The following is a 15398-nucleotide window of genomic DNA, read 5'->3' as shown; positions in this document are numbered from 1 at the left end:
GAGTACCATTCCAAGATTTTGTTCATTTGAATAATTCTTTTTAACAAGTGCTCAATGCTTAGCAATTTTCTAAGATTTAATTATTTTGGATAGAGAGCAAGCAAGAGAGAGAGAGAGAGAGAGAGCATGAGCAGGGGGAGGTGCAGAGGGAGAGAGAATCTCAAGCAGACTCTGCACTGAGCACAGAGGCTAATGCTGAGCTTGATCTCACAACCCTGAGATCATGACCTGAGCCACAACCAAGAGTTGGACACTTAACCAACTGTACCACACAGCCCGCATGACTGTATGTATCATCTTGGTTTCAAGAAAATGGCATTTTATACTTCACTAACTTTATTTTTTTTAAATTTTTATTTATTTATGATAGTCACACACACAGAGAGAGAGAGAGAGAGGCAGAGACACAGGCAGAGGGAGAAGCAGGCTCCATGCACCGGGAGCCCGACGTGGGATTCGATCCCAGGTCTCCAGGATCGCGCCCTGGGCCAAAGGCAGGCGCCAACCACTGTGCCACCCAGGGATCCCCTTCACTAACTTTATAAAAGAAGAATAACAACACTACTTTTTCAATGAAACATCCCATTGCGTTTTCAAAAATTTTATTTAAATTCTAGTTAGTTAACATACAGTGCAATATTGGTTTCTGGAGTCAAATTCAGTGGTTCATCATTTATATACAACACTCATATTTAGTGGCTCATCACAAGTACCTTCTTTAATATCTTTCAACCATAGCCTGCCCCTCACCCACCTTCCTCCATCAACCCTCAGTTTGTTCTCTATCATTAAGAGTCTGTTATGGCTTATTAACCTCTCTCCTTTTTTCTTTCCCCCTTTCCCATACTTTCACCTGTTTTCTTTCTTAAATTCCACATATGTGTGAGATCATATGGCATCTGTATCTCTCTGACTTATTTCACTTAGTATAATATGCTCTGGCTCCATCCACGTTATTGCAAATGGCAAGATTTCATTTTTTGATAATTGACTAATATTCCATTGTATAGCTATACCACATTTACTTTATCTGTTTATCAGTTATTATTCCACTGTTCTTAGTTGGACATATTTTTTTTTTTGCTTTGAATCCTTGCATCTTGCATGATACTACTTCATCAATACTTGAATAGATAATTCTTACAATCTCTTATTTCATGTAATTTGGCCACTTATTTTATCCTCCTACCTGGAGTTTTAAAAAGCCATCTGAAGTCAGAGACTCTAATTTACTCAAATCTTTGTATTTCCTATAACACCCAAAGAGTAAAATAATAGGCACTTTATAATTATTTGAAGAGTTGAACAGAAGCACTAGACACTCATAAATGCATAAAGTTACTTTATTTTAAGTATACATTTAATTTTGAAAAATATAAATGCTAAAATATCTCATCTTCTTCATCTCTTAATTCCATAAAAGTCACAATAGAAAGCTTCATAAAACTGTAAAATACTATAATATTATAGGAATTTTAGGTTTTATATTGGAAAAAAATTATTAGTAATATATTGAAATGTTTTCTGTTCTTTATCTTTGTTCCACCATGTTGATCTACTTCATTTAAAATAAAAAGATGCATCATTTCTCCAAAGTTAATAAAGACTTAAGAGAATAAAAATAAGAATATCTGAAAGTGCGTATTAATTCTGAAAAGTAAGGTGTACAGATATGTACCAGCCATGAAAATGGCTAAAAAGAGGCCACTATTCACTCTTTTCACATTGTGGGACTGGGACAAAGTTAACTTCTGGCTCTAAAAGTTTCACTGGATGACTTTAGCCCTGAGTTGCAATGATCTGCCTGGGAAACAGAATTCAGGATTTTTGTATGTACCCATAGAGCACAGAGAAATGAGCTAAGAAATAGGTCATATCAAAATTTCCAGTCAAAATGCAACTTGACTGTTAGCATCTATCATACAACATTTTTATTTCAGGCTGCAATGAAGCTCAATGAAATCATCATTTGAAAACTCCCAAGGTCCTTCAGACAGTCAAGTGCTATAAAATATCATTTGATTGTATTCAGCCACTTGGTGCCACTGGGCTTTATGCTCATGCTGTGAAGGGTGGATGTGAAATATCACGGAATAAATAAGAAAATATCAAGTGCCTGCACCAAAATCATTAAGTGGTATGAAAAGAATTGAAGAAAGCTTTGTCCCATCCCTGAACAATGTCAACCTCTGTAATACAACTCAAATGGTTTTGTTTTGTTTTTAAAGGATAGTCAGCAGTCAATACATTTCAAGTACTTTAACACAGTTTAAAAAAAAGAACTAAAAACTCGGAAGACAATCATTCTCTGCATTAAACAGCAATATAGAGCTGATAAAAGATTTACTCTGTGTGTGGGTTGGTGCATGTGCATGACATTTACACAAATTCTACTCACAGCAGATAATCACTTCTCCTCACCCCCTACTCTTTGAGGTGGGGGCTGATTAGAGAGGGTTTATGTTTTGGGGTTTTTTTTGTACATCTTTAAGCCTCCATCTTCCACCCCCTACTCCACTGCTTGACTGGAAGAAGAGGCAGGATCACCACTGTGCATGGTAGAGAAAATAGTTAGGATTCCAAGTAACTGTCTCACACAGTAGAAAAGAGTGATCTTTATCAAGGAAAACAGTGTCTCCAAGAGATTTTCTTTCAAATGCAAAACCTACGGCCTTTATGCTCCTTTGATAAGGTCAACTCTTGGCCTACTGATCTCTTCAACAGTAAGTTTGTATAATCACAGGACTCCTTCTTGACAGCTTGGGAGTGTACACTTAGTCTTGTTCTTCTAACAACTTGAATATTTCATGTCTCTGTATTCACATCAGGGAAAGAGACTGAGTAAAAAAAAAAAAAATTGCCATTGTACTGTATTCTGTGCGTCCAGTTTACATAGAAACAAAACCATCAAAAAAATCTGGTTAGTTCTCAGAAAATGAGTAAATTCAGTTAGAATACAGATAATTTATTTGGTGGCTCTGTATGGACTTCAGATTTTGTTTGCTTGTTTGGTAACTACTTCTGTTCCTCTGAAAGTAATGATTTTTTAAAACCTTTTTTTAAAATGGGTTCCAAAATATTGAAAAGGTATGATATTAACTGTTACTTTTAGCAAATGGAAGGTGCTGTTCTGCATTCATATCATGAATTTCAACCTTTTGTCACAGAATATGGATCATCAGTGGAGGTGCAGGTAACTTTTAGATCTACTCAAAGGCTGAAATATTGAGTTAAGTTCCTTTAGGAATTCTTTGAAAGAGATGGAGAGAGGCACAAATCCTCAAATATTTGATTCATGATCAGAAAAATAAAGTATTACATCTAGGGCTTTTATAAAAGTGAACAAAAATGTCTTTAATTTAACAAGATCATAGGTTAGACTAAACTTATTATGTGTGGCTCTTAGACATTTTATTGATGCTTCTCTTGGTAAAGAAAAAGAAAAAGCTTCTTATAGTTTTATATTATGAAAAAACAAGACTATATAATCATTTTAAGGATAGCATTAAGTACAAATTTGATGCCAAAACTTGGCATGTAAGGTTTTAACAAATAACATGTAATTTGCTGCTTTCATTTTAATGAAAAAATTACAGGTCATTTATATCTAATTTGTATAAAATTTAAAGCTTTAAGATTATCAGATACTATAAAAGTAACAGCTAATTTAGGATAATAAAATTTTTATAATCAAAATGTTAAGAGGACAGAATTATAATTTAATTAATGTAAGAATGAGTAGGAGTTACTATGTGCATATTATGAAACCAAAATACATGGTTTCATCCTGCTTCTGGTATTCCTCCAACAATCTGTTTTAGTTATATATATATTTAGTTTAGATATACTACAAATATGTCTATATAAATCCAAAATCATGGCTTTAGCATTTAAAATGTTTTTAATGCAGATTCATAATACATAATGCAGTCTATTAAAAACATTACATTTAAATAACATGCTAAATTTGGTTAATAAAGGCTTAATTTTCTTTTTTTTCTAATCTTCAATATGGTGCTTTGAAATACATGTACACACATATGTATAAATATTCTAAATGTCCCAATCATAAGGAATAATTGCCTTTCCATCCTAAAACCATGTGTGAGCATTGTTAAAATGTGTGTGTGTATATATATACACACATATATATATATACCTCATATACCTCTGCAGATCTATCTGCATTCTCATAAACACTGTATAGAGGTGTAAATTATCTATTAATATTCCTATGGGTTTTGTATTATAAATATGAGCTCTTGGATCAATGACGGTATCTGCCAATAAAATATATTTACCCTCATTTACATAATAGTAAGTCCCTTAGACCTCTGATAATTTTTCATACATGGTTTAGGTTTTATGAAAACTGACACAAGAGGCTGGATAACTTTGCCCATTGCCTACCTTCACTCTGTCTCTTTCCAACTTTGCACATATGTACACCAGCCACACACAGAGTATGTACACAAACACAAATATTTCAAAATGAAAAAAAAAATATCTAACAATACTGCATAGGACATCGACATGGTAATACAATCAGCATCTATGCCCGGATATTACTATTATCAAAACATCAGTTATTCTCATTACATAGGAGCTTCTCCTTCTCCCCCAATCTCTTCATAGAACAGCAAATTTCTTTTAAAGAAAGGGAAAAATAGATGCTTAGAAACATGGTGTTTTTAATCTGATCCAGCCCTCTGGCTTACTCTAGAGATTGTGTATTTGTGTGTGTGTATTTGTGTGTAAAAATCACATTATATACAATACAATTTTTACAGAAAGCCTGGCAGCTACAAATAAGAGGTAGAACTACTCAAAACTATGTTTCCTGCTGCAGGAAAAAATTCATTTTCTTTACAGTAATTAAAAAAAAGTTAAAAAATTGACAAAAAATAAGTTGCAGGTTAGGCCCCATAATTTAAACAACAAAATCTACGAAGAAAATATTCTTCAATGTACTTAACAGGTAAGTTCATTAAAGGGTTAAAAAAAGTTGCATAGGAAAAAAGGGATATTCCAGCACTTGCTACAATGATGGCAATAGTTTCTCTACAGGGAGTAAAGTACCTTTAGTTTTTCTTCTTTTGATAACTCTACAATTAGGGCTTACAAGCGAGAGCAAGGTAGCATAGCAGCACTTTTTCCAGTCCTGGAGAGCTCCACAAGCAAGAAGGGGCGCTGCCTGGTGGTCAGGGCTTGTTCTCCCAGACAGACATACAAGCCAGAAGCACAGCTCCAAAGCCAAAGTTGTAAGTTCCTTCAATATTTTAATAAAAGGTGTTACAAAATCCTTAATACTTTTGCCCTCTGCTCAATAAAGGAAAAGGACAGGGTCTGTGCGTGTCTTGAGCGACAAAGGAATTTGGTTGTCAGAGGAACATCTGAAAATATGAAAGGAAAAGGGGATTCTTCTGATATGTTTTAAGGAACAGTGCACTATTGTCTTGATTTTACCTATGCAAGAGAGAAGCAGAGTGAGTGCTATATTATTTGGCCAATGATCAAAAACCAAAACAAAACAAAAATTAAAAAATAAACAACTAGACAAAACCCAAGAATGTTAACAACAAAAACAGTCTTTTAAGAAAGACAAACAGGTTACAATGTAGTTTCTGTTCCCTTGCTCCTCCAGAAATAATCATTGTCTTCAGGCTCAAGTTCTATCCTAATTTGAGGCACAACTTTTACCGGAGTTCTAGGAGGACTAGAGGAAAAAGAGAAAAAAGAAGAGAAAAGAAATACTAAGTAAATCAGATTCTCTTTCTTGCCTGTCAAATGTATATGCATTATACAGAAGCTGAACACGTCCTCTGTTCTTTTAAATACTTATCTACTCTCCTTGTACTAAAAACAAATATTTTTAAATGGGATGAATGTACAAAATAGATATTCAAGTAAAAATTTCATACCTAGATTTAAAAAAACCCACCACCACAAAAATCAAGAAGGAGGACTGCCAGGTAGGTGATACTGTCAGAAATTAAAAGACTAACAGATGTACATGAAGAAAATGTTCAGAGATTTTGCTTTTTGGAAGATTAAGGAGGATGTCAAATGTCTAGAACCGTGTTAAAATGAGGGAGAAAACTACTGGAGAGCTGCCAGAAAACAGTGATTATCCCTCAAGTCAGAAATGATAAAAGCAAACGTTGATCCTGGGCTTTACCTTAATGATACTGAAAGTTTCTATTACTTCTAAGTATAGTAGGTCTTTTCAAATATGTTCTACATAAAAGCTGGGGTGAGGTCTGGGGATTGGGTAACTAATTTAAGATAGCTTGTAGACAGGAAGGAAAACAAGGTGTTCTGCCAATAATCCGCCATGGACTACATTTCTGTGGGGCAATCATCCCACAGAGCAATGTAAAACACGGAGCTGTCCTTTACCTTGGCATACCGAGTGACTGAAGGAAAGGAATTTTATCAGCATGATGTGTGGCGTTCAAGGAATGTTGGTGATCTTTCTCCTGGAAAAGAAAAATTTCTTTAAATCAGAAACTGCCCTTTGGTAATGAATAAAATTAGAGTAAAAATAAAAATGTTCATAAAAATTGTTGCATTACAATTGGAAAGAGAGAGACAAATTTAGACAAGTTCTTTTTTCTTTTTCTAAAAAAAAAAAAATTTATTTATTTATCTGAGAGATAGAGTATATGCAAGCAGGGGGAGGACCAGAGGGAGAGACAAGCAGACACTGGCTGAGTGCGGAGCGAGGCTCGATCTTACAGCCCTGAGATCATGACCTGACCCCAAATCAAGAGTCAGATGCTCAACTGACTGAGCCACCCAGGGGCCCCTAGATAATTTCAAGAGACATTGTATTAAGCTAAGAAACTAAGTAATATGATGAAGATAAAAATCTGTTAGCTTCATTTTTTCTAGGTGTTCTGGGATGGACCACTTTGTTTTTATCCGTGAAAGGCTAGTAGGCCAATCAATTTTAGAGGATCTACTTAATATCCTAAGTCTTGCCCTTGGATTTCCTTTCATTTTTAGCATCTACAGTTTTGTCCTGCTGTTATTCGTGAGGGAGAAAGAGATTGAGAGGAACTTAATTATCCTGCACCTCTACTATTTGTTCTTTCATGGATTATAAAAGATTAATATGACATTAGAAAAGATTTCAGTTAGAATGATCAAAGATATTTTGCTTAAGTAAATTGCTAATATTATGTCAATTTTCCATGTAACCTTCTAAGGGGCTTTTGAGAGAATGAATAACAACTAGCATTAAATAATTGATTTGCCATAAACTTTTTCCATGAACCTCAAATTCTAACTGGTGGTGCTTTTTTATTTTTTATTTTTTAAGTAGCCTTAAACTCTGCTTAGAAGGGCTATACCAGGTCATGATGCCAACAGAAGACATATGTGCTGTGTCCCTTTCGCAGTTTCGTTTTGCTATTCATGCTCTAGTGTTAATATAAGGAAAAATGAAGCCAGGATATGGTTTGAACAGCTTGAATTCAAAAAAGAAGTATTAACTAAATCCTACTGACAGAACTGAAAAGAAATGAACCTCAGTTACAAGTTATAGGTTACTGACTGGCACCAAAGCTGAGATTGCTTTGACCGTTCTTTAAACCCAGTGAGCCAACCTCTAAGATAACCCCTCAATGCTCCCTGAGCCTCCTGGTATCCATGTCCTTGTGTAACCCCTTCTCATATTGGACCAGGGTTGGTTTGTGTGTGACTCATGGAATATAGCAATGAAGTGACAGCACGTCACTTCTGAGATTCAGTTATAAAAGACAGCAGTTTCTATCTTGGTTTCTCTTTCTGTTCTCACTGGGGGAAACTACATCATGAGGGGGCCCTATGGAGGTGCCCATAGGCCAGGGAACTGAACAACTGCTGCCTTCTGTATGAACTTTGAAGCAGATCCCAGTTCCAGTTGTTTTCAAGCTTGGTCCCAGCCAAAAGGTCTCTCTCTGAGAGACCTGGAGACAGAATCACCTAAATCATGTGCTCCTAAATTCCTGAATGTCAGGAACTATATAAGATAATACATATTTGTTGTTTTAAGCTGTTATGTTTTGTGGTATTTTGCTACATAGCAACAGATAAGTAATACATCTATTTTTCATAAATAGTCATGCATTTCAAACTTTTCTTGGTAACCTCTTACTGAAGTTGAACTGGCATTGTCAAACAGAAATAAAAGTTTCTCAACTATCCTTTTCGCCATAATAGATTAGTAGACTTTGAAGTGAGTCTGGATCTAAAAGAATATATTTTCTTCAAATGAGAACCCAAAGTGAAAGTAGTTTGGAAGCAATTGCTACTTGCTATTGGAAAAGCTTGAGATATTCACTACTACAGAGGTTTTCCCTTTTTCAAGTGGCCTGTTAACTCAATTACAGAAGAAAAGATATGTCAGAAACCATTACACCTTAGCCACCAAGCTATTGCCCAAAAAGACCAGTCCAGTTAAAAAGGTGTTTTTGAAACAGCAGAAAAGGAATAAAGAAATTAGGAAGAAACTGCGTATATTTTATAAGTAATACCTAAAAAGTTCTATTAATATTTTATTATTACTATTTTATTTATTTGTTATTTTTTTAAAAAGATTTTACCTATTTATTTGAGAGAGATATAGAGCAAGAGCATGTAAGCATGAGTGGGATGTGGGGCAGGGGAGCAGAGGGAGACAGCAAAGCAGTCTTCCCGCCAAGCAGGGAGTCCGACATGGGGTTCGATCGCCAGACTCCAGGATCATGACCTGAGCTGAAGGCAGACACTTAACTGAGCAACCCAGACACCCTATGATTGCTAATTTAATTAAAAATAATAATTATTCCAAATGCTGAATATGAAAATTGATTTACTGATTATTTAGAGGCTCATGATGCAATTTCTCTCTTGAGCTCATTTGGTCATTGGCTAAAGCAAACAGAAACAGACAGTGATGTAGTACTATAAGCTGCAATTCTAAATACCAGTGGGGGGGGGGAGGGGTCAATTAAAAACATGGTTACGAGTTTAGCAATCGAAAGAAACTGGTGATAACTTGGATCAGAGAAAACACTACCAAACAAAAACTTAAAAGGTTATGGATCAAAGGAAGAAGAGTTAAGCTCAAGGAATGTAAAAATGAGACTTTGTAGTAATTAAGTGTAAATCTCCAAATGGAAAAGCAGAAAAGAAAATAGAGGGAACGTTCATGTAAATGACAATTCTAAAGTTTTTTTCTCCGCACGTGCAAACCATATTTGAGCAGACATGCAAGAGGTTAGTTCTACTCACTGTCAGAAGGTTTGCTATCACTTAGGAAAGGTTGCTGTTCCATGATGTCCATTGGAATTTTAATACTTGGAACTTTTTCTGAGTATGGGCAGTCAGACTGTGAAAGAAATGTACAACAGTTTTTAGAAAGTTTTTACTATACAGCCCTCCCTACCCCCCATTATTGCTCAAGGCTATCATATAAGCATTTACACTAAGAAGGACTCTGATATAATCATTCTTACTTGCTAACTTTTCAAATTCTACACAATTTTTCTCACATTTGCTTTCCACGCTTCTGAGTTAATGAGATAAATCAATTAAAACTAGAAACACACCAAAGAGAGATCACTACAAATTAAAACAATTATAAGGCTTTCTATAAGCTGGATTCACAAACAGCAAACATTTATGGGTTTGCTGTAGGGTAAAGTGTATAATCTTGATGTGAAAGATTAAATTTAGGAAACTTCCTCAACTATAACATGGTCTTGAAATTCTTTTTTCGTTTATGCTTTCTGATTCCATGTCTGAGACTTTCCGTCAAAGACAGGTAGAAGACTAATATTCACTATCAAGGAGCCCTCGATGTACAGTTGAAAATAACTTACCCCCCCCCTTACTTTAATACTGTATTAAAACTAGTTTACATTAAAGGTTCATTTCAATTTGCTTTTCCCAAAGATATGTGAAACTTAGCAAAACATGAGAAAAATAAAAATCAAAAGGAAGGTATAGGTATCTATGATTGTCATGTAAGCAGAGAAGAATCACAACCAGAATAAAATGACAAAATCAGGCTATTCATGGGGCTGTTTGAAAAAACAGGTCACCTAAGCCAAAACTATAGGGGATTTTCATAGGATTACCACCTTCCTTTTTTAAAGAATTCATTATATTGAATACAAGTCTATGTTTGGACCGAAAAGATCAAATCCATCCCTTAACTGAAAGCACCAAAGAATAGCCTTTAGCAAAAAGATGGGAGGGGGAAAAAAAAAAAGAACTAGAGGTCAAAGAAAATAAAGAAAAAATAAACCTTAACATACAGACTACTATATACATTGAAAATCTTTTAAGGTGAATCTGAAGAGAGTAATAAGCCACAAAATTATTTTAAAGGAATAAGATATTGCATTTATATTGAAAAAAATGAAGATGCCACATGCATGTACCTTTATGAGGATGCCAAGAAGGACAAATTTTAATCACAGTATTTCAAACATTTCCCCCAAATAATAGCATTTATAGATGAATAGGTTGGAAGCCAACCCTTAATCATAGCCTACCAGGCAAATCCAAAAATGACTGAGTGGCTCAAAATATTGGCAAGCCATAATTTTCACTATTTCTGCTCATTAAAGTTCTCTAACCACCATGCCCCTGTGTGGCTCTCTTTATACATGGACCCCAGCATCGTGATTACCAGCTGAACACTAGGAGAGCCACCCTCCAACTATAGAGCCCCCAAATAATGAGCTCAACACAGAGAACTTATTATACACATGTACTCTAAATTGCCTGCTTGAGTTCACTAAGACAAATACTTAAGCTTGTTTTTTTGAAGGGGGCTGGAGGAAGAAGAGAAAAAGGAAAAGAAAAGAAACAAGTATCACACATTATCTTCAAGAAATCTGTTGGAAATACAGAGCTGGAAATGGTAAATATCATTAATGTAATTGTCTAAATAAAATACAATTTATTAAAAATTGAAACAAGAATTAGAAGAACTTCTCAGGAGCTCATTTGATCCAACTTTTCACACCAGAGAACACAAATTTAAAAATTCTCAATAGTTGATATTTTATTTTTTTTTCTTAAAAACTATTAGAGATGAGGATTCTATAATATTAGTTCATATATTAGCAATATGTAGTAAAGTTTAAGTTTGGTGTCCATGTACATAAACTGCCATACTTGTTTTGAAAATTCAAGATGAAATATTACTTTATTTATGTCAATATTTCAGCCATTCTTTTTTTCTCTTTTTTTCTTGAGTGGTCTAGAAATTAATTTCAAATTTTGATTTCTATTCAACACCTAAACATATCATTCTTTTTAACAGTGTACCCTAATCTGTATTGTAATTCAAACACAGCTTCTTTTTCTGTCATCCCTGGAAACATAAAATCTATACACCTGTTCTCACTGAAGATGGATGATGACAGTCACAAAAGCTCCGAGACTCTTTTTCTCTTTAGCTAAATGTACCTCATATATTTAGCCTCTTTTTATTGGATCAATTTATCTGAAATCCAATTTTGTCTGTTGCCTTCCCTCACTGTACTATTTCTAAATTCCCCACAAAGAATACAATCAGACAGCCTGACCAGCTGGAAATAACCAGACGGGCCTGGATTGGAGTTTTGGCTTTGCCACTATGGTTGTATACGCTTAGAAAAATGACTTAACATTTCTCAATCTAAATTTTCTCCTGTGAAATAGGAACAAAAACATGTACTATAAAGAGCTCTTATCAAAGTAAGGACAAGTATGCATGATCAATCAAAATGATCAAGTACAGAGTAGACACCAAAACCTAACTATACTCCCACTATAAGCCTGTATACCAAGGGATCCAATTAGAATGGGGATACTGCACTGAGTAAAATCCACAACAAATCTTCACCTAGGAAATGTCACTTTGGCAGTCCTTTCAAAAGGCTACTGAGATAAACCCATGTGTGTATTAAATAATCCCAGCTGTTCCCCTAGTTCTGATTACAGAACCCTACTGGAGCACCTGTGAAATGGTCTCCTAAATTTAAAAAAAAAAAAAAAGGGCAATAATTTTATTTCTCAACTTAATCACCCAATTGCAGGAGGGTCACCTGGACTACAGAACTGACTACTACAATTATGTAAAAAAAAACAAAACAAAACAAAAACAAAAACCTAAGCTCCAATTGCCTTTTCTTTTCATTGAAGGGTTACAGAGAAATTACCTTAAATCATGGCAAAGTTCAATGTGAGGAGAAGTACAAGAGCAGAGAACTTTGGTTGAAAGCCTACTCCAATGAAAACATAGATCACAGGAGGTGAAGTCACAGGTATTTGTCCACATCAGGCTTAAAATTACATAAAACTGAATTATTATCTCAAATTTAAATCCTGGATTACCAATAGTGAACCAGATACAGTTATAACATTATGAAGCAAATTTCATTTTTATCCGAGATATGGGAAATTAGAGTTATTTAGATGTGGCGGGCCTTTTTTTTTTTTTTTGGAAGTCATTTTATCACTATTAGTATATTAATGGCTACAGAAAAACTTTGGAAAATATAAAGAACTAAAGAAAGAAAATGAAGGGCAAAGGAAGGTGAAGACTGACAGGTCACACAGCCAGGTGAATATTGTTGGAACTCAGCTATATATCTCACATAAAGGATTTTACACACACACACACACACACACACACACGTTTCACATATATTTTTTTTCACGTTTCTTTCTTTAGCTTTACTTTGGAATTTTGGAAAGTTCCTTACATCATCATTATCACTGTCCAGACTTCCTTTCTTCTTTTTCTTTTTCTTCTCATCTTCCTTCTTTTTCTTGTCCTTTTCTGGAATGACATCATCGAGGAAGCTGAGGTCATGTTGGGAGAAGAGGTAGTCCATGCCTTTTCTGACAGCTACAAGTGCCAAGATCTGAAAGGATAAATATAGAAAGTATGAAAGAAACAAAGTCAGATGAAGTCATAAGTATTGATACCACTCTATGAAAGGCAGTAGAAATCTATCATGTATAAGGCTAGAGTGTGATAGAACTCATCTTGCTTATATGGATTTATATTAGCTGGACCATAAACATTTTCTTTATGGGGAAAGTGGGTCATGAAAGTCTGAAGTAAAACTTACTTTGTTCACTGAAATGTATGATCACATTCAGTTAGAATGTCAACGTGAAATTATTTTTTAAACCATTTTCTTCCATGTCAGAATTTTAATAAAATGACTGAGAGTTTAAAGATAAAAAATAACAACCTGCATATGGTTTATAATTATGCAAAATTAAAACAGCATACAGGTTTTTGAAAAACAGGAAAATCTGTACAATGTACAATATGTTACATCTACAAAGAACTAACTTGTAGTGAGGCAGTACTTGAGTATGCTAGAGACATTTATCTACGGGGCAACTTCCAGCACTACTACAACCAGAAAACATACAGTGTGTCAGAGGCTGTGCTAAACTCGTAGGCAGTATTTTCTCATTTATTCCCACCACAAACTCAGAAAGTAGATATTATGATCTCCATCTTACAACTGAGGAAATCAAGGCTTGGAGACTTAAGTATGTCATCCAAGATCACAAAGCCAGGTAAGGAAAAAAAATATAATAAAGGGCCCCAGCTGTCTGCCTCTAAAATCAGTATTCTTAAAATACATATCTTTGATTCTATGAATTGCCCTTGAAGAGTAACTTCTAAAGGTACATCCAAGATGCCTTTGCTCAAGAGTAAAATTAGTATGCACTAGGATATAAGAGTCATGACTTTGTCTCAAATTAAACAGTTGTGTTTATCCTCATCATGCTCTATGTCCGTTTCTTCATCTCCTAGGGAAATTAACAACATCGGCCCTACTGATACGACATTATTGTTTTGTGATCAAGTAAGAGCTCTAGAAAGATAAAAAATACTTTATAAAGGGAATGCATTTTTAAATTATTATTTACCACAAGCAGTAAGTGATTTACTGGGCATATTTCAAAATTTACCCAGGTCTAAACTTTGTTTTCCTGTCTTTAGCAAAACTAATAGGTAGACTATATCAATAGGCAAATACGAGTCATTTCTCACACTCAGTGTGTTTTTCAGTAAGTGGATAGAGTTTAAGGGAAAAAAAAAGGAGATAGAAGGGACGATCATAAAAAAGATATGACTCTACAAATATCACTAGTATTTTACATCATTCTTTTCCTGCTTCCTTGGAGAAAAAAATACAAACAACAAATATACATAATATAAAATAATAACTCTGGCTAAGAGTAAGAGGAGTTTTATAAGGAATAAACTATGTCTGTATATGAAAATTCTGTTTCTAAAGCTGTGGGATAGACAGATAGACCTGAGGCTGGCTTGGTGACTTGCGTCAAGTGTATGCATGTGCATTTTCTTGCACATGACCATAGACGTGGGAACCTTAAATTACAACTAATCAAATCAAAATTATTTGGCTAAAGCTGGAAAAAATGAGAACCACACAGAAAAGACACATGTGTCTTCTATATTACAATGACAAATGACATTGGTATGACTTCATAGGTAGGTTCAAATAAAGAAGTCCCTACCATGACTGGGAAAATGATAGCAGCCACAGTTGACTTGAGGATCCAGAGCAGAGCTAGACACAGCACCTGCAGGAAAGTGAACAGGTGGACTCTGCGCAGGGGGACATGGCGCAGGTAGATAAAGTCTGGCTGGTGCTTCAGGGGCATCAGCAGTAGCTTCAGACGATCCATGAACTGGGGAGGAAAGGAGACGAGAGGACAACTGTATTACTTCAAGAGCTGATTACACAAACCCATTTCCACAATGCCTAACTAATGACCAGTGATTTATATTCTATAATTTAGGCAAGCAGTGTCCTTTGCAGAGGACCCTGGTCAGGGAACACAGGAATTTAGTCCAGCACAGTAAGAACATATTAGGAATCTTCCAAATCCTATTACTTTGCATAGAAGATTATGCAGATATATGAGATATAGTGGCCACCAAAAATGAAGTCACAAAGCCAAATATAAATTCTAGGTATTCATCTTTTTTTTACTATCTGAGTCTCTTCCAGAGAGAGAATCTTATGAATAGTTTCACAATGAAGGAAAACCTCGGGCAGCCCCGGTGGCTCAGCGGTTTAGCGCTGCCTGCAGCCCGGGGCGTGATCCTGGAGACCTGGGATCAAGTCCCACATCGGGCTCCCTGCATGGAGCCTGCTTCTCCCTCTGCCTGTGTCTCTGCCCCTCTCTCTCTCTGTCTCTGTGTCTCTATGAATAAACTAATAAAATCTTTTAAAAAAATGAAGGAAATCCTCTAACTCATGTATCTTACTCTGTTTCAGTCACCTTAACTGGAAGAAGAGAAGGTGCTACTTTAGACATTTCAGGGATGTTTCAAGGATACAAAGGAAGTATCCAATTTGAAAATGGGAATGCAC

The 15398-nt window shown here is 35.2% G+C and overlaps 1 protein-coding gene across 6 annotated transcripts in view; it reads right to left on the bottom strand.

Moving 5' to 3' along the window:
- Positions 1 to 1327: 1327 nt before the first annotated feature.
- Positions 1328 to 15398, bottom strand: part of SLC4A4 (solute carrier family 4 member 4) — a 343107-nt gene continuing 329036 nt past the window's right edge. For all 6 annotated transcript variants that reach the window (XM_041724407.1, XM_041724406.1, XM_041724405.1 and 3 more), the window contains 5 exons: positions 14536 to 14709; positions 12729 to 12890; positions 9259 to 9355; positions 6400 to 6479; positions 1328 to 5716 (listed from right to left, as the gene is read on the bottom strand). In XM_041724407.1, coding sequence (XP_041580341.1) covers positions 6436 to 6479; positions 9259 to 9355; positions 12729 to 12890; positions 14536 to 14709 — 477 coding nt within the window. In that variant the 3' untranslated portion in view covers positions 1328 to 5716; positions 6400 to 6435. The remainder of the gene's footprint in view (positions 5717 to 6399; positions 6480 to 9258; positions 9356 to 12728; positions 12891 to 14535; positions 14710 to 15398) is intronic.

The sequence above is a fragment of the Vulpes lagopus genome, chromosome 12 (assembly GCF_018345385.1).
Source record: "Vulpes lagopus strain Blue_001 chromosome 12, ASM1834538v1, whole genome shotgun sequence".
Classification (NCBI taxonomy): domain Eukaryota; kingdom Metazoa; phylum Chordata; class Mammalia; order Carnivora; family Canidae; genus Vulpes; species Vulpes lagopus.
Note: the sequence above shows the minus strand (reverse complement) of the source record. Positions and strands in the feature narration are given on the sequence as shown.